This window comes from Oncorhynchus clarkii, chromosome 32 (genome assembly GCF_045791955.1).
Source record: "Oncorhynchus clarkii lewisi isolate Uvic-CL-2024 chromosome 32, UVic_Ocla_1.0, whole genome shotgun sequence".
In the NCBI taxonomy this organism is placed as follows: domain Eukaryota; kingdom Metazoa; phylum Chordata; class Actinopteri; order Salmoniformes; family Salmonidae; genus Oncorhynchus; species Oncorhynchus clarkii.
Window position 1 is genome coordinate 38,007,635 of NC_092178.1, and position 23,194 is coordinate 38,030,828.

The 23,194-nt window shown below is 43.3% G+C and overlaps 2 protein-coding genes across 2 annotated transcripts in view; both read right to left on the reverse strand.

Annotated features, from left to right (window-relative positions):
• The window catches only part of LOC139392120 (cugbp, Elav-like family member 3a), a 28,140-nt gene extending 25,412 nt beyond the window's left edge, over positions 1-2,728 (reverse strand). Inside the window, 1 exon segment of the mRNA XM_071139841.1 lies at positions 2,525-2,728. The gene's annotated coding sequence lies outside the window, so the exon portion shown is untranslated.
• Positions 1,785-23,194, reverse strand: part of LOC139392119 (regulation of nuclear pre-mRNA domain containing 2a) — a 33,844-nt gene continuing 12,434 nt past the window's right edge. Inside the window, exons 2-10 of the mRNA XM_071139840.1 lie at positions 22,145-22,274; positions 17,258-17,406; positions 17,019-17,071; positions 16,597-16,723; positions 16,092-16,267; positions 12,766-13,111; positions 11,674-11,904; positions 8,036-8,212; positions 1,785-4,687 (exon numbers count right to left, since the gene is read on the reverse strand). Of these exons, the coding sequence (XP_070995941.1) occupies positions 2,853-4,687; positions 8,036-8,212; positions 11,674-11,904; positions 12,766-13,111; positions 16,092-16,267; positions 16,597-16,723; positions 17,019-17,071; positions 17,258-17,406; positions 22,145-22,274 (3,224 nt within the window). The 3' untranslated portion in view covers positions 1,785-2,852. The remainder of the gene's footprint in view (positions 4,688-8,035; positions 8,213-11,673; positions 11,905-12,765; positions 13,112-16,091; positions 16,268-16,596; positions 16,724-17,018; positions 17,072-17,257; positions 17,407-22,144; positions 22,275-23,194) is intronic.

The window sequence follows — 23,194 nt, forward strand, 5'->3', positions numbered from 1 at the left end:
CAGGCCATGGGTGATGGCCGTTCTCTAATAATAGTGAGCACAGGCAGCGAAAACTTAAACCGAAGGCAGGGCATTGTCTCGTCCTGTTTAGATAACCTTAAAAGGTCCTTCACTAACCACATTCATTATTTAACATAAGTTACTGTTCACGAACATCTAGGAACAGCAGATCCAGCTGTTTTTGGATGTAGTTTTATTTTCTAAATTGATTGAAAGACCAATTCAATCTGGGTCCATTTGTAATCAAGTGTCTCAGAGTAGGAGTACTGACCTAGGATCAGGTTAAATGTCCATATTATCTTTATTGTGATCAAAAATGGCAAAACCTATCCTAAATCCACACTCCTACTCTAAGATGCTTTATGAATAAGGCCCCCGATCTAAAAGCCAATCAACAGGTCAATCTAACCAATCGTGTATTAACATTCTGTGTCACTTGTTTTACATTGCCCTCCGTAATGTGCATTTTTTCCTTCTTTCGGCTGTATACTCAAAGTATGGATTGAAAATCAAACAATGACGATGAGGTGAAAGTGCATAATGTCAGCTTTAGTTTGAGGTTTCATCCCTATCGGGTGAACCGTTTAGAGGTTACAGCACTTTTTTTTGTACATAGTCCCCCCCCCCCATTTTAGAGTCTCAAAAGTATCTGGACAAATGTACCTATGCGTATTAAAAGTAGTCAAAAGTTCAGTATTTGGCCCCATATTCCTAGCAAGCAATGACTACGCCAAGCTGGACTCAAATTGTTGGATGATATTTGTGCGTCTAACTATCCATAATCATGGTAGCATCCACAATGTAGAAGTGTTTAGAAACATATTGTATTCTTATTTACCATTCATTTCTATTGGGCAGAAAATAATCTGAAACAACCATAACAATAATATAATGCATCCAACAAGTTTGCAGGGTCACACATTTGATGTGATCATTGTGTGCTTGGAATATGTGACCAAATACTAAAATTTACTACTTTAACACACATTTGTCCCAATACTTTTGGTCCCCTATAAGGGGAGGGGACTAGGTACAAAAAGTGCTATATTTTCTAAATGGTTCATCTGATATGGATAAAAAATAACCTCAAATTAAAGCTGACAGTCTACACTTTAACCTCAGCCATTGTATACTTTCAAATACAAAAGTGCTGGAGAACAAAGCCAAAAGTAGAACAAATTGTTCACTGTCCCAATAAATTACAGAGGGCACTATATATCTTTGTGACAGGTCAGTGAATGTTTGCACTGTGGTCACAGAATGAATCTCCTGGTGTGTCTCAACCATTTTGTATCAGGCACCAGTGGGCTACTCCTACATGGCCACGAGCTCAAATGTCATTTCTAAACCTCCCATTCTAAGTAAATGAATTACGCAGCACGTTGCATGGCAACAGATGTGAATCACTTAGGCTATTCGCTTCCTACAGTACACCAGATGACTACGCACTTACATTTTCATTTAGTGCATGGGCATCATGGTTGAGGTCAGTTAGAACAGAAACAGAAGTCAACAAACCCAGGAAATGATTTGAATTTAAATCCAAAACATATACCATCTCCCTTTCAATATAGAGAAGTCATTGAAAATAGCTTCTCAATAATGCATTTTTTATTGAATTGGAACATCAGTTTACAACTTGAATTGACCACAACCCCGAGGGGCATCAATGTTACTGTGGAAGTGGTGATGGATAGGAATCATGGAGGATGAATTAAAGGCAAACATGACTCAGGCGAGAGGCATTTCCCAAGACTGAGAAAGAAAGTAACCTCCCACTGCGGTTTTCAAACTCAGGTTTTTATTAAAGCCAGTACAAGTAAAAGATAGTTGAAGACGGAAAGTGGAGTTTCTTCATCCAGCTCCAAAATGATCTTTTCTTCTTTGTCGTTTAGGGGCAACAATCCCCCCCCCCCCCCCCCCCCCCCCCCCGTTTTACTCTATTAGCCCTGTGTCGGTGTCATCCTTCTCTGAGAAATGAGAGAAGTGATGACACAGCCAGTGAAGGGTTAAATCTTTCGCACTATGCACACTGAACAAAGTTTTGCTTAACAATTATAATATTCAAAGTCATAACATTTATGGAATTTATCATTGTCCCCCAGCTACACAAACGGATATTGTAGAACATAATATTACGTTTACGTTCTCTTTGTGTCTACTTACATAAAATGTAGTGTAAACAAAAAGAGACCACTTAGGAGCAATTCTCGGCTGTTGGGATCTCGGTTAGGTCTTTGCAAAGGGAAAGTAGACCTCAACTTTTAATTGAAAAATGACAAGAGAAACATAGCAGTAACTACCTTTCTCTGACGCTTAAGCCTACTTTGCAAAAGAACAATGTCTTAAAATGCAGTTTAAATAATGAACAGTAGTCTTAGATGTAACTCACGCTAACGCATGCACACAAGCATATATGCAAGCTTAGAGCTAATTAAGAGGGGGAAATGAACTAAAGATTTAATGCAATGTTTTATACTCAAACAAATATGAGAACAATAATCAAACTGAATTATATATCCACCTCTTATCTTCTTTTATTCCGCTGCATCTCCGTTGTTCAGGCCGACTTCTCCATTCCCTCTTGCTCCAGATCCACGTCTTCACTCATCCTCTTCCCAATCCTCCCAATTTACTCCTCCTTCAACTGTACTCATCTATTCCCCTCTTCCTCAGGACTCTTCTCCGCTCCCCTTCTTGGTTTAAAAAGTACACCTGAAGTCTTCAGCTTCTTTCCCCAACTCATTTCTTATCCGCCTCCTCTTCTACCCCTCCATGTGTCACGTCGCCTGCCTCAATGACATTCCGGTAGACTAAGCACTAATTTGATGTGAACCAAGTCAGTTGACAAGTCAGAACCGCGGAGGTAGGTGTGGTCTTTTTGGGGGAAAGAACGGACCACCTGGCCCCCCACCTCTGGGGTGTCCACCGAAAGGAGGCCCAGGTCGTTTCCCCCTGAACATGGGGCTATAGAGAGGTGGGCGTGGGGGTCCCCGCGGGAGGCCTCTCAGGTGTGGATGGCGAACTAGGTGGAGAGGATGGGGAGGCAGGGGCATGTGGTCAGGGTGGTGCAGGTTCATGTGAGGGGGAAGGGGGTGTCTGTGACCATATGGAGGGGAAGGGCTACGTGGAGGGTAGTTATAGTAGTAAGGGTCTTCTGAGGGAGAGAGGGGGGGAGTGAGGCGCTCTCTGACTCTATAAGGATAATGAGGATCGTCTACAGGTAGATGGTGGAAATCATCTGGGTGATAATAGCGATCGTCTGGGTGACAGAGATCGTGAGGGTGCCGGCGGAGGTCATCAGGATGGCGATGGAAGTCGTCAAGGTGATGCAGGTTGTCAGGCTGGCGGAGTAGATCGGAGTGGCCGTGGAGGTCATCGGGGTGATGACGGAAATCGTCAGGGTGATATGGGTCATCCGCGTGGCGATGAAGGACATCTGGGTGACGGCGAAAGTCATCAAGGTGATAGGGGTCACTGATAATCACCGGACCACCCAATGTACTGACGCCCGCCCTGTCATCCTCAATCTCAGGGTTTGGTGAAGTTGCCTCCACAGGCACCATCACAGACGCGGGCGGGCCCTGGTAGTCCTGCAGTGGGGCTGGTATCCCAGGGAAGGGCGGTGGGGGCAGCTGGGGAATGGGGGGCAGAGGGCTGTTGAGGAAGCTTGAGGGGTTGGCCCCCTGCTGGAAAGGCAGAGCATGAGGATCCCTTGTTTGGTAGGGCTGCGTCTGCCCCTCCCCCTGGTATGCATACAGTCCTGACATGGGGGTTTTGCCATCTCCTGCACCTGAGGCAGCCATGTTGTGGTTGCTGGGATGCAGGGCCTGTCCCTCTGGGTAGGGATTACCATACCATCCTCCTTCACTCACGTCAGCGTTTGGCCCTCCTGGTGTGTTACTGAGTAACCCCTCCCCAAGGGTTGGGGCTGACACCTGTGTCGTGATGGGCTGGTAACGGGCCAATCCAGACACTCTGAGAGAAGGAGCTATTCCATGCATCTCTTTCTTCCCTTCATAAGGCAACTGGTGGTACCCTTGACCATTAGGCGCTCCTGGATGTAGTCCTAAATGGCCATGAGTGTTGTTGGGATCCTGCCAAGCTTGGTTATGGCAAGCAGTTGGAGACAGAGACAGGCTGCCATCTTCTGGTTTAGGAACCCCAGAGACCTGACCTTGTTTGGCCAGGAATGGCTCTGCTCCTCCCGGAGTGTCCATGATCTCATCCAGGGTGGGGGTGCCTCCTCCGGCCTCGTCCCGTACCGGAGTGCCCCCCTGGGTCTCTGTACCCGCTAAGGGGCTGAGGGTGCTGCCTCCCGCTTGGACGGCCACACTAGCCAAACCCAGGTTAAAGGCATTAAAGCCAGGATTACCCTGCAGGAAGCTGTGGATCTTGGACTCCAGGCTGGAAGCGGAAGGCTTTTCTTCTTTCTCCTGCCCCAGGACCGGCCCTCTGTGAGGGCCGATGGCTAAAGGCAGTGTGGACTGGGGAAGGGACGCTGCCTGAGGGACGGCGGTGGTGTTCTCCACTGCAGGGGCTGATGGGTTTGGTTCGAGCGTAGGAGAGGTGAGAGGAAGGCCTCGAGAGGGTGCTGTAGGGGTGGAGGCGGAGGGAGGGAGCTTGCCTGTACTGGGGGAGTTTGAGGAGAGGTATTCCGCTGGACTGTTCAGACGAGTGGAGAGGCCTAAGAAGGAGACGTGTGTTAAAATGTGTGTTAAAATACATGACAACTATGAATAGCGAACTCCATTGTACGAATCTGAATGATTCTCACCCAATACAATAAAATTAGTGATAGCAGAATAAAGATTTACACTCCCTGTCTGTCACCACCTTTGCTACTCAAATAGCAGTCAAGAACAACAATATCCAAAATGTGCACATCACATTTCCAAATCATAAAACTTGTGATAGTGTCAACGTTTATGATCACTAGGTTTGATATACAGTTCGTTACAAGACGATATGGCGCCATAACCTGGGTTGTTCTGAGCAGAATGAGCCTGTTTGTGAAGACATTTGAAGAAGCACAAGCAACCGAATGCACTCACGACTCCTTTCTTTGTCCACTAATTACAACCTGTTTCTCTGATTTGCCTTGTGAAAGCTTAACATTAAGACAGCATTTTATCACTTAGCTAGCCATGTTGGCAATAGAACAAGCTTTCAAATGCCCACCTGACCCAGATTGCGATTTATAATGGACCGTTTTTGGATTGCGTAAATAACAACCGTAATTGTGTGATGGCAGTTATGCAAAACAACTAGAAGTGTGCTTGCTCTAGTTCCTCAACGGCAAAGCTAGAAGAGCTAACAAAAAAAAACATTAACGTTCATTGAAACTGCATAGGAACTCTGTGGCTACTTGGAGACACCAGTTAGTCCTCGCACTCAAATTCTTGTAATTTTGTTGCCTTATGTTGCACCAACCTAACATTTTGCAGGAATAGTCTTATGGTACTGAATGAATCCAGGGTATTTTCACATCTTGTTATCAACAAATGCGAGCAAAAGTACAGCAAAATCAACAGTGTAATGTTTGGCTTCAGTCTTGTGTCAGGTGAACTGTTGTGTCCTCACCTTTGGACTAATACTTTTCCCGTGGTCTCCAAACTGTTCTCTTTCAATTGCTACCATGGTTATGCCTTTCATATTTCTTCTGGAAGAAACATTTTCATGTAGTCCTATCCATATAGGCCAATTCCCACAAGGGTTAAAGAGCAACTCAATACAACGGCCAACTTTTCTGGTTGAAAATACCCTGTGTATTTTATTTAACTAGGCAAGTCAGTTAAGAACAAATTCTTATGTACAATGAGGGCCTACTCCGGCCAAACCCTAACGACACTGGGTCAATTGTGCGCCGTCCTATGGGACTCCCAATCACGGCCGGTTGTCATACAGCCTGGAATCGAGCCAGGGTATGTAGTGACTCCTCTAGCACTGAGATGCAGTGCCTCAGGGCTCCCGAGTGGCGCGGCGGTCTATGTGGCCTCAATATTGGTCAGACACATTTCTTCCAGTGCCAAAATTGACTAAAAAGTGTAAGAAGTAAGTATATTCCAAAACGGAGTTGTGAGATTTGTGTAACTGAGTTAGGCACAAATGACATGGGGTTGTACTTGGGTTTTGATTTCGATAGCCACAACAATCCCGTGTTAGTGGGCAAGGAAAATTGTCATGTATGGACAAACAGTTTTGCAGATTGTGCTGTATCCTCCCCATAAAAGACAGACTTGCCCACATTACACAGCGCCTGACTAGTTTACATAAGACAACACGTGGCCAATGTTATGTTTTTATATTTTTGTTCAGTGTAACATGTAAAGTGTTTCATGAGTTGAAATAAAATATCCCAGAAATGTTCCATGTGCACAAAAAGCTTATTTCTCTCAAATGTTGTGCACAAATTTCTTGATATCCCTGTTAGTGAGCATTTCTCCTTTGCCAAGAGAATCCAGCCACCTGACAAGTGTGGCATATCAAATAGCTTATTAAACAATGATCATTACACAGGTGCACCTTCTGCTAGGGACAATAAAAAGCCACTCTAAAATGAGCAGTTTTATCACAACACAATGCCAGATGTCTCAACTTGAGTGAGCGTGCAATTGTTATGCTGACTGCAGGAATGTTCACCAGAGCGGTTGCCAGAGAATTGAATGTTAATTTCTCTAACATAAGATGCCTCCGATGTCATTTTAGAGAATTTGGCAGTATGTCCAACCGGCCTCACAAACGCAGACGTTTAACCACAGCAGCCCAGGACCTCCACCTCTGGCTTCTTCACCTGCGGGATCTTTTGAGACCAGCCGCGGATTTGCAATACCGAAGAATTTCTGCACAAATCGTCTCAGGGAAGCTCGTCTGTGTGCTCGTCATCCTCGCCAGGGTCTTGACCTGACTGCAGTTCGGCGTCCTAACCAACTAGAGTGGGCAAATGTTCACCTTCAATGACAATTTGAATGCACAAAGATACCATGACGAGATCCTCAGGCCCATTATCGTGCCATTCATCCGCCGCCATCACCAGCATGATAATGCACGGCCCCATGTCGTAAGGATCTGTACACAATTCATGGAAGCTAAAAAAGTCCCAGTTCTTCCATTGCCTGCACACTCAGACATGTCACCACTGAGCTTGTTTGGGATGCTCTGGATCAAAAGGTGTATAAAAGCGTGTTGCAGTTTCCGCCATAAAAAAAAAAAAAGTATTTGTGACCAACATATCTGTATTCCCAGTCATGTGAAATCCATAGATTACCTAATTAATTGATTTAAATTGACATATTTCCACATACGAACTAACTCAGTAAATTCTTTGAAATTGTTGCATGGTTGCGTTTATATTTTTGTTCAGTGTATGTTTAAAGAACATTTGTCCCCTAAGCCCTTTTTGGAGTGGCCACTTAGAGGTGCAGGAACTCAAGCAGTAGAAAAGGTGAGGTGCCGGTACTGAGTTCTATGACCTGCCCAAGTCAAGCACTGAGGAGTTTAACTGTTTTGGGCAGAATGAGAATTGAGACGATGCACACTTACTTGTATCCCAACTGCCACTTCTTATTCGAAAAATTCTAAACCCATTCGCAAGCATCTTGTGTCCCGCCGTGCCCTGTTTTGTAACATGATTCGCTATGAAACAGCACCAGATAGACACATACTCTGGTCATAGATAGTAGCAGTAGACTTGATAGTCTGAAGTGCACTCTACTAGTTTTCATGCACATTTTTGTACTTGAGAAATACCAAAATCCCCAAACAACTTAGCTAGATGCAAAATTGTGCGACTAAAACATCCTCTGCAAAAAAGTCTAAATTAATAAAATTTCTTTCTTCTGACTATTCGGAGGAAGTGGTAGGCTAATAGCGGTTGCTGCTACGGTGTTTCAAGAGCGACTAACACCAGTAACTGACAGGGTACGATAACACACATCGAACCACACCACCAGGACTGATATCTAGTTTTTCTTAATGAGCTAAACGATGAGCTCAGTCGCTCTTTAAAATTTGCTCTACCACACGGTTTTCTCACCCTTCAGCCCGCTGGCCTGCCCCTGGGATTCGGACAGTGCACCGAAGAGCTCCTCAGGAGTCATGTCCACTTTGGACAGGATGCTGGTCAGAGGGCTGGCTACCTGGGGGGCTACTGGGGCAGGAGGGATGGTCTTGGCTGGAGAGGGGGAAACCAAAGAACCACCTGGACTCACTCCTAGGGGAAAGAGGAAAATAGATTTTAATTTGTTAAAACCATGACCAGAGACTGTCAAAGAATACAGTAAAAAAACTGCTGGTTTTATGAGTTCATGTAAGTTCTATTCAACACCACTACAAAACATAAACATGTGCTTCTCTCTACTTCCACTTGAGGTGCAGCTGCATTGAATGAGTAGCCAAGTGTATCGAACACCCTGCATTTTTATTATTAGCAATATTTCACTTTCTCTGGACATATGAACATGAATTTGTGCAGATGCTGTGAGACTCGAGTTTCGCCATCAGGTGGAAGACTGTTCCCTCTCTCTGGTCAGTCTCATCAGAAGAAAGGAAGGAGAGAGCAGGGACCGTGAGAGGCGGATCCTCTCCTACTCCCTCCCTCTGCTGAGAATAATACCATGTTCAAAACTGGGAACTCCGAAATCTCTGACTTCAGTGCTTTCAAGACAACTGGGAACTCGGGGGGGGGAAACGAGATCCAACTGGGAAAAATAATTTTGAACAGGCATCCAACTCGAAATTCCAAGTAGGAAACTCGGGCACCTGCCTTGAGCTGCGACTTTCCGACATGAAGATGACTGACGTCGTGATTTGACCTTGTTGTTTCCCCGAGTTCAGTTGTCTTGAAAGCACCATGACCATCAGATACAGGTACCATCAGTGCAGTAAAATAAAAAAGCAAATACTTGAACATGTCTATTTATGCTCAGATGTACCTTGCAAGTGTTACACCAACTGATCTATTTTTATTATCATAGCTCGAGTTTTGAAATGTAATATGGTCTGAGAAGAACAATATTGGCAGGCCAGGCATATAGCCAAAATACTGTGATGATGTAGGCTATTAGGCCAACTGCACAAACCTCATTCTGACAGACCGTTTTTTATTTGGTTAATGTTACATTTTAATTCATATTTATATATATAAAAAAATATTTACAAATCTGAGTCTTAGATCTCAGCTTGCTTTTTGACTGCGAAAGTGATCGACTCAGAAAAAGGTTGGTGACCACTGCTCTGAATAATGGCTTCTCATTTAAACGGACTTCAAGGTGTCGTGACAAATGCCATTTAACAATATAATAGTAAATAAGTCTAACCCTCAAGTATCTGAAATTACGTGATCAATTGAGGTTTACCGATTATGAAAAGCAGGCAGCTACTTGCTGTATAACTCTGATAGAGCTAAAGGTGTGCAATTGTTTTGCATGGAATAATCAGAAATGTATAGTTCTGACTATGCCCTTCAAGAGGATACATTTATCACTTGAAAACAGCACGCAGTCAGTCGCCCATGGTTTTAGCAGAGCTGGGGGTCTCCTTGCCCCCTAGCAGGCAAATTGAAATCTCTGCACCTTGTGGCTTTATATTGATAACCTATAGCATCTCTGAGAATAACAGTGTTGATGTCAGCGGCTAATAGGGCTGGGAATTGCCAGGGACCTCACAATAGTATCCCGATACGATATGTATTGCGATTCTAACATTTTGCTCCACATACACGGAGTGTAAGCTCTTTCCATGACTGACTGACCAGGTGAAAGCCATGATGCCTTATTGATGTCAGTTATTAAATCCACTTCAAAATCAGTGTAGATTAAAAAGGAGAACACAGGTTAAAACCCCACGAGGTCGATATCCGCACCCCATTGATATTAATTAGCATTAAAATAAATCCCCATAAAAAGGGATGGAGGGAGGCTCTTGACATAGTCGCTAAAGCCAACTGCTTGCAGATACAAGGCGGGTAAGGCTACCTACATTAGTGATTCTATTTTTTGTAATGTTTATTTAGTCACAAGATGAGACTTCAAATAGGCATATGCATGTTAAAGACACTGTAGCTTACTGTTTAGAATGGTTAAATGGATATTGAAATATGTACATAAAAAAAAAAAACAGTAGGCTATTCTGGTTAGTCAAACTCCAAAGTCCTCTGATGATACTAGTCCCAGTCCCGTGGAAATCGTCATCCCCGTGTTTTGAGAAAAAATATCTGCGTTTCACAGGTGTTGCTCACGGTTGAAGCAAGAAAACTGACTCAATAAATTGAACGAAGGGTAGCGCATAGCCTGTGTATGACGGGTCAATATGTATCACTTATTTATCATGTCACCTTTATTTAACCAGGTAGGCCAGTTCAGAACAAGCTCTCATTTACAACTATAAACTTTCACAGTGAATGCTTTCGTTTATTCGCTCTGTGCTGAACGAATATAAAGTCGACAAGGGCGTCATAAAAAAAAATATTGCGCTGATTTAATGCAGCCCTTGCTGTTAATAGATCTAAAAGCAGCATACAAAATTTGGACTTGGGAACAGGAGGGGAGATATTTGATCTTGAGAGAAGGCAATGCTCAGTTAGATACGATCTGTAGCGGTGCAGTCTTCGTCATAAAAGCTGATAGTATTTCAACCACAAAAATATGCATCGAAGCCGAACTGAAATCTTAACGGAAAACAAGTTGGGTCGTTTTTACAGCTTTCTTTTCCTTACAACCGGTCAAACTGATATCATTTGGACATTTTGAACAGAATACCTAATCCCTATATTTTTTCTTTATTGTATTCATTCTATCCATCTATTACATTATATTGAGAAATGGTTAATTTAGTATTCTAAGGCAACACATGATAAGAGAAGCTACATGTAATCTAATTAGACAACTTCACTAACAAATAGTCTTCCAAAATGTCAAAACTTAAGTAGAAACATCTCTAACATATCAGGCAAAACAAAATCCTACACCCTGTCCCAAAAATTGTTCTGCAGTCTGTGACGCCTAAAGCACGTTTCTATATTTTCCGTGTTAGGGTTGGGTGCTTCAGATTTTCATGTAGTCAGCCTATTGTGGATGGGTTGTTAGCAATTGCGGGCAGGTGCGGGTCAATAAACAGCTGAACCACGCACCACTACTGTACATGTAACAAATAGGCCTCATTGGCATGGCATATGTTATGAGGTGGAACACACTTCATTCAAACTGTTGTTATAAAAAACAATCTGTTAGAAAATACTGTGAAATTGACCAATTAAAACAGAGCCTATAGATAATTAGCAGGCAGCGTGTGTTAACTGTCCTTTTGAGAAACAATCACATGTTGGAACAGTGGGTGCATTCTGACATCACATGCATAAAACAACTCACGCTGGGGGGACCATTAAGAGATATTTGGAACCTACGTGTGAAAAGGTTAATTAAATTCTACTTCAAATTAAAATTATGCTTCCAGTCTTATTCATATTGGACATTTAAATCAAGGGTTGCATTGAATTAAATTCTGAATTGACCCTAAAATCCGGACTGCTTCCTTTATGATGCAACATCAGAATAACAGTGCTGATGATGTAATGGTGCCTTTATGATGGGCCATCAGAATAGCAGTGTTGATGATGCAACAGTGGCTGCCTGCATGTAGTACCTTAATGATGTTACAATAGCTGAAGTTTCTCACCTGGTTTTTTCATGACAGATGTGATGCTGCTGAGAATGGAGCTAATTTTACCCAGGTCCACATTGGCGAGGTTGCCTGATATGTTGGTTGTATGGGTCAAAGGGGTCACGAGAGCGGGGGAGGGTGTGGCCTGTGGAACAGACTTTGCCTCTGTGGCCAGTGGCGGTTGTGTGACAACAGGCACAGGAATGGGGACTGGAGCTGGGATGAGACTTTCAACTCGCTCCTCAACTGAAAACAGAGGAAATGTTCAATCGAAACAGCTAAGTTGCAACACAATAGAGCCGTACAGGTATAAATGAGGCACATGAAAGTACTACACTGAACAAAAACATATCCCCAACAAGTAAAGTGTTGGTTTCATGAGCTGAAAAGATCCCAGAAATTTTCCATACGCACAAAAAGCTTATTTCTCTCAAACATTGTGCACAAATGTGTTCACGTCCCTGTTAGTGAGCATTTCTCCTTTGCCAAGATAATCCATCCACCTGACAGGTGTGGCATATCAAGAAGCTAATTAAACACCATGATGATTACACAGGTGCACCTTATGCTGGGGACAATAAAAAGGCCCCTAAAATGTGCAGTTTTGTCACAACACAATGCCACAGATGTCTCAAGTTTCGGGGGAGCATGCAATTGGCATGCTGACTGCAGGAATGTCCATCAGAGCTGTTTCCAGATAATTGAATGTTGATTACTCTACCATACGCCGCCCTTAACATCATTTTAGAGAATTTGGCAGTACGTCCAACCGGCATCAGAACCACGCCAGCCCAAGGAGTATTTCAGTCATTAATAAAGCCCTTTTGTGGGGGAAAAAAATGCATTCTGATTGGCTGGGCCTGGCTCCCCAGTGGGTGGGACTATGCCCTCCCAGGCCCATCCCTGCATCCCTGCCCAGTTATTTGGAACCCATAGATTAGGGCCTAAAATATTTATTTAAATTGACTGATTTCCTTCTATGACCTGTAACTCAGTAAAAATGTTCAAATTGTTGCATGATGCATTTATATGTTTGTTCAGTATAGATCCTGTCCCTTAACCACCTGCACCCCATCTATGCTCTGCATCGCATGTCATTACCCTCACCTATGATATTGACGTTCTCTGCCTCCTCATCCGAGAGCTCCATGTCCTCCACGTCACGGTTGTCTGACTCCCCTACGGTGAAGCCCTGCTCGGGGGAGCCACCAGGGGAGGACAGGGGGCTTGGTGCTTCCCCTAAAGTGATGTCCGCCTCGTCATCCATGGCCAGGCCATCCAGGTCGGAGTCTGGGTCAGCCAGGCCATGGAACGGGGACTCTGAGCCATTGGGAGAGGGGGCGTCCATCGAGGGCGAGGGGATGGGCGACTCATCCAGGTCTGGTAAGGTGGCCTTGAGGCTGTCCAGCTTACGCTTGAGGTGGGACACCCGGTTGGCAAACGTCTTGTAGGCCTTGGGAAGTAAAAAAAAAAAAGAAAAGAAAACTTGAACACAAAAAATCTATGCAACTCAAGTCTTACTACCAAAGCCCTCCACTAAAACCAAAGAAAATCTCTTTCAACCTTTCACAACAACAGATACAAGGCATTAAGGACACCATCTCGTACACTTCATGGCGAGGCCCCAAAATGTCCTACCTGGAAGCCTGTGTTTAAGACATACGGAAGTGGATGGCGGAAAATGTTTTAGTTTTAAACTCAGACAAACAAGAAATTATAGTTCTAGAAAACAAAGCGATGTGCTATTTGATCTGACAATTAATCTTAAGTACAGTCACCTCAAATAAAACGGTTTAGGACCTTGGCATTACTCTGGACCCTGATATCTCTTTCGACAAACATTTTTCCCCCCCATCATCGTAACACTGCAAAAATCAGAAACTTGTTGTCAAAAAAGTATGCAGAAAAGCTCATCCATGCTTTTGTCACTTCTATATTAGACTACTGAAATGCTCTACTCTCCAGCTACCCAGATAGAGCACTAAATACACTTCAGGTAGTGCTAAATACAGCTGCTAGATTCTTGACTTGTTCCTCTCCGATTTGGTCCTGCGGTAAATACCTACACGTATACAAGACGCAGGCCCTAGAATTTCTAAGCAAACAGCTGGAGGCAGTGCTTTCGCCTATAGAGCTACATTTTTATGGAACTGTCTGCCTATCCATTTGAGAGACGCAGACTCGGTCTCAACCTTTAAGTCTTTATTGAAGACTCATCTCTTTAGTAGGTCCTATGATTGAGTGTAGACTGGCCCAGGGGTACGAAGGTAAACGACAAGGCACTGGAGTGACGAAACGCCCTTGCCGTCTCTGCCTGGCCAGCTCCCCTCTTCACTGGGATACTCTGCCTGACCCTATTATGGGGGCTGAGTCACTGGCTTACTAGTGCTCTTCCATGCCATCCCAGCCCTTTTTGCTATAATCTACTTGAGTGGGTTGAGTCACTGACAATCTTCCTGTCCGGTTTTGCGCTCCCTTGGGCTCGTGAGGTGGAGGAGATCTTCGTGGGCTATACTCAGCCTTGACTAAGGGTAGTAAGTTGGTGGTCTGTTGATATCCCTCAAGTGGTGTGGGGGCTGAGCTTTGGCAAAGTGGGTGGGGTTATATCCTGCCTGGTTGGCCTTGTCCGGGGGTATAGTGCTTATCTGGTGTCCTGTGTGAGCTTAAACTCTCTCTTGCTCTATCAACTAGAGGTCGACCGATTATGACTTTTCAACGCCGATACAGATTATTGGAGGACCAATACCAAGCCGATACCGATTAAAATCGGCCGATTTTTATTTATTTGTAATAATGACAATTACAACAATACTGAATGAACACTTATTTTAACTTAATATAATACACCAATAAAAATGTTGCCTCAAGTAAATAATGAAACATGTTCAATTTGGTTTCAATAATGCAAAAACAAAGTGTTGGAGAAGAAAGTAAAAGTGCAATATGTGCTACATAAGAAAGCTAACGTTTCAGTTCCTTGCTCAGAACATATGAAAGCTGGTGGTTCCTTTTATCACGAGTCTTCAATATTCCCAGGTAAGAAGTTTTAGATTGTAGTTATTATAGGAATTATAGGACTATACCATTTGTATTTCAAATGCTATTGGATGTTCTTAAAGGCACTTTAGTATTGCCAGTGTAAAAGTATAGCTTCCGTCCCTCTTCTCGCTCCTCCCTGGGCTCGAACAAGGAACACAACGACAACAGCCACACTCGAAGCAGCGTTACCCATGCAGAGCAAGGGGAACAACTACTAGAAGGCTCAGAGCGAGTGATGTTTGAAACGCTATTAGCGCGCGCTTACTAGCTAGCCATTTCACTTCGGTTACACCAGCCTCATCTCGGGAGTTGATAGGCTTGAAGTCATAAACAGCGCAATGCTTGACGCACAACGAAGAGCTGCTGGCAAAACGCACAAAAGTGCTGTTTGAAAGAATGTTTACTCACCTGTTTCTGCCTACCACCGCTCAGTCAGATACTTAGATACTTGTATGCTCAGTCACATTATATGCAACGCAGGACACGCTAGATAATATCTAGTAATATCATCAACCATGTGCAGTTAACTAGTGATTATGATTATGATTGTTTTTTATGAGATAAGTTTAATGCTAGCTAGCAACTTACCTTGGCTTACTGCATTCGCGTAACAGGCAGTCTCCTTGTGGAGTGCAACGAGAGAGAGGCAGGTCGTTATTGCGATGGACTAGTTAACTATAAGGTTGTAAGACTGGATCCCCCGGGCTGACAAGGTAAAAATCTGTCGTTCTGCCCCTGAACGAGGCAGTTAACCCACCGTTCCTAGGCCATCATTGAAAATAAGAATGTGTTCTGACTTGCCTAGTTAAATAAAGGTATATGTATATATTTTAAAAAAAAATATATATATATATATTAAAAAAAAATATATATATATATATAAATAAAAAAAAATATATATATAAATAAAATATATATATATATAAATAAATAAAATATATATAAATAAATAAATATATATATATTTTTTTTTAAATCGCTCCACCGCACCTGCTGTCTCTAACTCTGAATGCTCGGCTATGAAAAGCCAACTGAAATTGACTCTGGAGGTGCTGAACAGTTCCCACTCTTTCAACCACCGATTATTAGTTGACCCTGCTAGTCATCTATGAACATGTGTAAGAACTACCTGCCCTTAATGGCCATGTACTCTTAGAATCTCCACCTGGCACAGCCAGAAGAGGACTGGCGACCGGTCAGAGCCTGGTTCCTTTCTTTTACTAGGTTCCCGCCTTTCTCAGGAGTTTTTCCTAGCCACCGTGCTTCTACATCTGCATTGTTGCCGTTTGGAGTTTTAGTTTCTATAAGCACTTTGGGACTCCTAATGACGTAAAAAAATAAATAAAAAGGGCTTTATAAATACTTTTGATTGATTTGATCAATCGGCTACTCACATTGGCGACTATCTTGACCTCCTTATACTGCATCTCGTAGAAAATATCTGCGTTGCCAAGAGCATCCAACAGAGGGGGCCCTCCTTTGATCTGCCGGTCAAGGAAGGCAACAAACTCCTTTAACTTCGCACTGCCATCCTCAAAGTCCTTGGAGTGCCTCTTTCCTCCTGCCTTATCTGAATGGGTGGTTGATTTAGAGAGAGAAATGAAAGAAACACACACACACACACAACCTTGGTCAGTCTAAAAACGACTGTTATCTCCTCCTAGGCTAGAGTGGCCAGACAGGGGTCAAGGTTTCTTTCAGATCCGTAAGAGATGCCTCATGCCTTTTCCAGTTACTGGGCCAATGCTCATTGACAACATTTCAGGAGGATGTGGGCCCTGGTCAAAAGTTGTGCATTAAATAGGGATTAGGGTGCAATTTGGGACAAACAGCATCAATGCTCATAGATAACTTTGCAGCAGGTTGTGTGTTAACCTTAAAACCTTTGGCTATTGTTACCTTTCAGTCTCTTGAGGGCCTCAGTGCTGCAAACGTCCACCCTCATGGCTGCCAGCTGTTTCTCCTTCAGTGACACCTCCTCCACAGAGCTGTGGTACTTAGAGAGGTGATCGATGAAAGCCTGGGGCTGCATGACAGGACAGTCAGAGAGTCACACCACAATACATAGCAGTTTTGTGGCTGGCAGTTGTGTGGCCTGATTCCAGTCCGGGTCTATTTCAACTCAACATAGTAGCTTTGGCGTACAAACATTTACTTTAAGTATTTACAGTTCTCATAGTACAGTAGTTAGTTAATTTGGTATGTTTTGGTATCAAGAGGATATGCAGTTGAAATCTTCTGAATACACAATTGGATAAAAAAAATAAAACCTCAGAGCAGAAAATATAATCTATCCTGAACAGTGGGTCGTGGACACTTACGACAAATTCAGCTACAATCTTAGATTGAAGAGCAGCCTTAGGGTTGACTGGAGCTGAAATGACATACGTAATTACTATGTTAACACAACACACAAGCATTGAACTGCACAACAATAAACATAATGCCAAATTACATTTGACATTTGTGCAATTTCAAAAGATACTTCATGATATTCAAAAGAAGCAGTATATCACAATGAACTCCGCTGGTGGTACATGTTTGGCACAGATTTACTCACCTTTAGGCGTCTCCACAGCAGCAGGTGACTCTTCTTTGACAAGACTGGACCTCAGCTCAGCTATAAGCTGCTCTGTGTACACACTCCTCTCCTCCCAGATGGTTAATATCCTGTCCACCGACTTCATCACCTTAGAGTCTCCGACATTACTGCAGGACAGGAGAAGACATTGCACTGATGTGTAAAGTGTCAGTGTAGCCCTGACCAGCAGATCAAACCTTTTTTCCTATACACTCAGTGTTCAGTTTATTAGGTAGTAGGTACACCCATCTAGTACCGTGTCGGAACCACCTTTGCCTCCAGAACAGCCCAAATTCTTCGGAGGATTAACTCTACAAGGTGTAGGGAGGAATAGCATTACACAGTTGTGGCAGATCTGACTGTGGTACATCCATGCTGCAAACAGCCCGTTCCATTCTCATACCAAAGATGCTCTATTGGGATTGGTCAGCAACAATGTTGAGATATGCTGCGACGTACAGTGGGGAGAACAAGTATTTGATACACTGCCGATTTTGCAGGTTTTCCTACTTACAAAGCATGTAGAGGTCTGTAATTTTTATCATAGGTACACTTCAACTGTGAGACGGAATCTAAAACAAAGACCCAGAAAATCACATTGTATGATTTTTAAGTAATTCATTTGCATTTTATTGCACGACATAAGTATTTGATCAACTACCAACCAGTAAGAATTCCAGCTCTCACAGACCTGTTAAGTTTTTCTTTAAGAAGCCCTCCTGTTCTCCACTCATTACCTGTATTAACTGCACCTGTTTGAACTCGTTACCTGTATAAAAGACACCTGTCCACACACTCAATCAAACAGACTCCAACCTCTCCACAATGGCCAAGACCAGAGAGCTGTGTAAGGACATCAGAGTTACATTGTAGACCTGAGGAATGGGAGAAGGTCATGTGGTCTGATGAGACAAAAATATAACTTTTTGGTCTAAACTCCACTCGCCGTATTTGGAGGAAGAAGGATGAGTACAACCCCAAGAACACCATCCCAACTGTGAAGCATGGAGGTGAAAACATAATTCTTTGGGGATGCTTTTCTGCAAAGGGGACAGGACGACTGCACCGTATTGAGGGGAGGATGGATGTGGCCATGTATCGCGAGATCTTGGCCAACAACCTCCTTCCCTCAGTAAGAGCATTGAAGATGGGTCGTGGCTGGGTCTTCCAGCATGACAACGACCCGAAACACACAGCCAGGGCAACTAAGGAGTGGCTCCGTAAGAAGCATCTCAAGGTCCTGGAGTGGCCTAGCCAGTCTCCAGACCTGAACCCAGTAGAACATCTTTGGAGGGAGCTGAAAGTCCATATTGCCCAGCGACAGCCCCAAAACCTGAAGGATCTGGAGAAGGTCTGTATGGAGGAGTGGGCCAAAATCCCTGCTGCAGTGTGTGCAAACCTGGTCAAGAACTACAGGAAACGTATGATCTCTGTAATTGCAAACAAAGGTTTAAGTACCAAATATTAAGTTATGCTTGTCTGATGTATCAAATACTTATGTCATGCAATAAAATGCAAATTAATTACTTAAAAATTATAATGTGATTTTCTGGATTTTTGTTTTAGATTCTGTCTCTCACAGTTGAAGTGTACTTATGATAAAAATTACAGACCTCTACATGCTTTATAAGTAGGAAAATCTGCAAAATTGGCAATGTATCAAATACTTGTTCTCCCCACTGTATGTGTTATTCAAATTAAAAGCCCAATGAATACGCGCCTTTGTGTAATGCTTTAACTCCCACCACTTGTGGGACATTTATTTTAAAAGATGTGCAGTTGTTATTTATACGCGAGGACAGCCTGACTGACACACACGTAACAGTTACAAATAATAGCCATCTAGAAAAAGCGCGAAAATGAGTTTCTCCAAAGATTTCAAAGAAAAGGGAAGAAGACAATGAATGTAGGGTGTTCCAGCAAGAGTGGACATCAAAATATTTATTTGCGGTATCAGGGAAAGCTGTGTGCTTAGTGTATGAAGATAGCGTCGCTGTCTAGAAAGACTACAACTTGTCCAGACACCTCCAGACAAATCATGCAGAGAAATATAGGATGATGTCTTCTGAAAGGAGGGCAAGTGCATAGAAAGAGTTGCTTTCTCAGTTGCAGCAAGGACTTTTCACAAAACTGCATTCAGCAAACGATGGAATTGCGAGAGCTAGCTATGTACTGCCCCACAAAATTGCCAAACATAGCAAGCCAGTTGCTGAGCACATCGCAGAGAATATGGAACAGTTGAAAGATTTAACCTATTTCTCCTTGGCCCTTTATGAGAGCAGCGATGTAAGTGACACGGCGCAGTTGTTGATATTCTTACAAGGCATTACCGCAGGCATTGAAATGACAGAAGAGCTCGCTTTAGTGCAGTCAATGAAGAGCACAACCACAGGGAAAGATTTATTGGAGGAGGTTAATAAGTGTGTGGCAAAGCTGGGACTGAGTTTTGAAAAGTTATCAAGTGTGACCACTGATGGGTGCCCAAACTTGACAGGAAAAAACATTGGCCTTTTGAAAAGGATACAAGATCAAGTAGCTGAGCTGAAGCCAGATCACAAAATGATTTTCCTGCATTGCATTATTTCAACAGGAGGTGCTCTGTAAATGTGTTCTGAAAATGAACCATGTTGTGGATACAGTCACTAAAGTGGTAAACTTCATAAGAGCAAAATCTTTCAACCACAGGCAGTTTGACTCACTGTCTCATCCAACAGTCAGTCGGGTCATGCAGATCTCCCCTAACACAAAGGTGAGACGGCTGAGTTTGGCGAAGGTGCTTAAAAGGGTGTGGGACCTGAAGTCAGAGATTGCTGAGTTTTTGCAAATGAAAGGAAAAAGTGGTTCTCCCTCAACTGCAAGATAAAACATGGTTGGCTGATTTTGCTTTCACCGTGGACATCATGGCCCTCATGAATTAACTGAATTCAAAACTATAAGAGAAGGACCTTTTTGCACATCAGATGTACAGCCTTGTCAAAGCCTTCTAGAGAAGATTACTCCTCCTGACCCGCCAAGTAGAAACCAACAATCTCACCCAACTACTGACACTACTAGTCTGTTCACTATCAGATGACCAGCGGGAGAAGAATACATCACTGCTGCGAGCTTTGAACGGTGAGTTCTCATCGTTTTGAGGATTCCAAAGTGTTGGAAAATGACATGCTGTTGGTTTCCTCTCCCTTCACCGTGGATAACACTCCCACTGACCTGCAACTTGAGCTTATCAATCTTCAGTCTGATGCAGTGATTGGAGAACTATTCAAAACAATGTCGCTGACGAGGTTCTATGCTTCTCTCGAACAAAACTACCAAAGATTAGAAGTCATGCTCAGAGGATGTTTGTACTGTTTGGGTCAACCGATGTAAGTGAACAGACATTTTCCGTGATGAAATATAACAAGGCACAGATCATCTCTTACTGACTCTCACCTTTCAGCAATCCTGCGCATAGCGACGTCAGAAACTATACCGGACTTCACTACTCTAGTCAATGCCCATCAGAGACTGCACTCCTCACACTGATTGAGTAGTTTATATGGAATGTTGAGCGCTCTTTGTTTTTGTGCATACCCATGAACAAGAGATTTGTCCGTGGTGCTGAACGCAGTGTACCTTTCCCTTCGTGTAGTTCATTGCATGTATAATAATGAAAACACCTACCAAAAGGAGACCATGGATGTGGTTTATTTCTGTGCATGTTAAAAAAGTAAAATAAGTAGCATATCTGGACTAAATTTACAGTAGATATATCAGTCAAGTCATACACATGTATAATCCTTTAATACGATTCGGGCCAGTGATGGCAAAAATATATTCTAATGTGGTCCTCCATGGAAAACACTTGCCCAGGCCTGCCCTAGACACTGTCAATGCTCGTCTGCCTGCTTTATATAGCAAGCCACGGCCACGTGACTCACGGTCTGAAGGAGCGATTCATTTTCGTGAACGGGGTGGTGTACCTAATAAACTGCGTGTATAGTGCTCGACTTTTGATCAGAGCTAAATGGGCCCTGGTTTAGTAGTGCAAAATAAAAAGGGAATATGAAGCCATTTGGGACACAATCATTGACTTGCATGGTGGACAAACAAAAACATTGTAGACATTAGCTCTGACCACGTGGCTTGCGCCAGGCTGAAGTTTCCCATAGGTACAGGATCCGTGTTTTTATTGCAGTCATTTAAAATTATTCGAGGTGTATTCAAGTTACGACTGCCATAGGGAGGGAAACAGGTATTCTGATAAGCAGTCAAGGCACAACAATTTTTGCTGTCGCAGGGGAAACAGCTTTTCATTCCTACTTTATTTCTCAACTCCTAAATATCCTCGAACTGCACTATTTTAAAACATGGAGTTTATAGCAACAGCTTGGTTAAGCACATTATCGCTCTGCAATTCACTTCGAGTGCATAGGGGAGGGGGGGGCTAAATGTAACACGCCTGTTGTAGTGTAACTTGGGGTAAACCACCACCCTACTCCTAAATCATTTTTAGGGGAGTGACCTAAATTTTGATGAGACAGATTACATTTTTAGAAGAGCAAGAGCAGTAAAGTTTTGGGGGAATTTTATTGGACATGAAGCGCTTTCTGTGAGAAGTACGGGCAGGGGGCGTGTTACCCAGGGTGGCGGTATACCCCAAGTTACCCTTACAGGTAGGCCTACATTAGAACACTGTGTTTATGCAACTTTTCTAGAAACAGGACTCCCAAGAGATCTTTTCCCCCCCACTGCTACATGTTGCCACCTTAGAAGAAACATCTATGATCTGCTCCCTCTCCCTCAATACTAACCTTAACCATTAGTGCATAACCGACCCATGATCAGCATCTAGGGGCCACTTCAACTAACACAGTGTGGTTTACTCACTTGACCAGCTGGAAGGCCTCAGGGAGTACGTCGGCGAAGGCAGTACGGTAGACGATGGCATTTCTCCTCTTACAGTTCTGAATGACATCGTTGGCGAGGTAGAACAAATTGAGCCGATGAGAAGCCTCAGCTGCCAGGAGAAAATAGCAGGAAAAAGGGGGAGGGAGAGAGAAAATAGTTGAATTGTAAACCACACAGTGGTGGGGCTGTAAAAATTGCGAGCATGACAAGTGTTACACAAACAAAATACCATACAATTTCATGTCTAGCCTTCCAGTACCCGACACTGCCACTACTACAGCATTAGGCTTATACCGGTAACTGCCAAAATAAAAGGCAAAACCAACAGTCTCTTAATAGGGCAGTGGGCCACCACGAGCCACCAGAACAGCTTCAATGAGCCTCGTCATATTTTCTACAAGTGTCTGGAACTCAAGCAGTGCGGCTTGGCAGGGCTCTGGATCGTTGCCTCTCCCAAGTCCGTAGGGGAGTTGCAGCGATGGGACAAGACTAACTACCAATTGGATATTACGGAATTGGGGAGAAAAGGGGTAAAAGCACAAGAACAAAAAATAACACATTTTAAAAAATGGTCTGGAACTCTATTGGATGGATGCGACACAATTCTTCCATAAGAAATTCCATAATAGGAGTTTAATTGATGATGGTGGAAAACGCCGTCTCAGGCACCACTCCTCAATCTCCCATAAATGTTCAATTGGGTTGAGATCTGCTGACAGACGGCCATGGCATATGGTTTACATTGTTTTCATGCTTATCAAACCATTCAGTGACCCCCCGTGCCCTGTGGATGTGGGCATTGTCATCCTGGAAGAGATCACTCCCATCAGTGTAGAAATGCTTCACCATAAGTTGAAGATGATCCCTCAGAATGGCTGGGTATTTACTGCCGTTTACCTTGCCCTCTAAGGGTTTGAGCGGACCTAAACCTTGCCAGGACAATGCACCCCACCTGATATCAATTTACTTAATATACATCATATACTGAAGTCTTTCCTTAATTTCGTCAGTTACCTGTACATTGCCTTC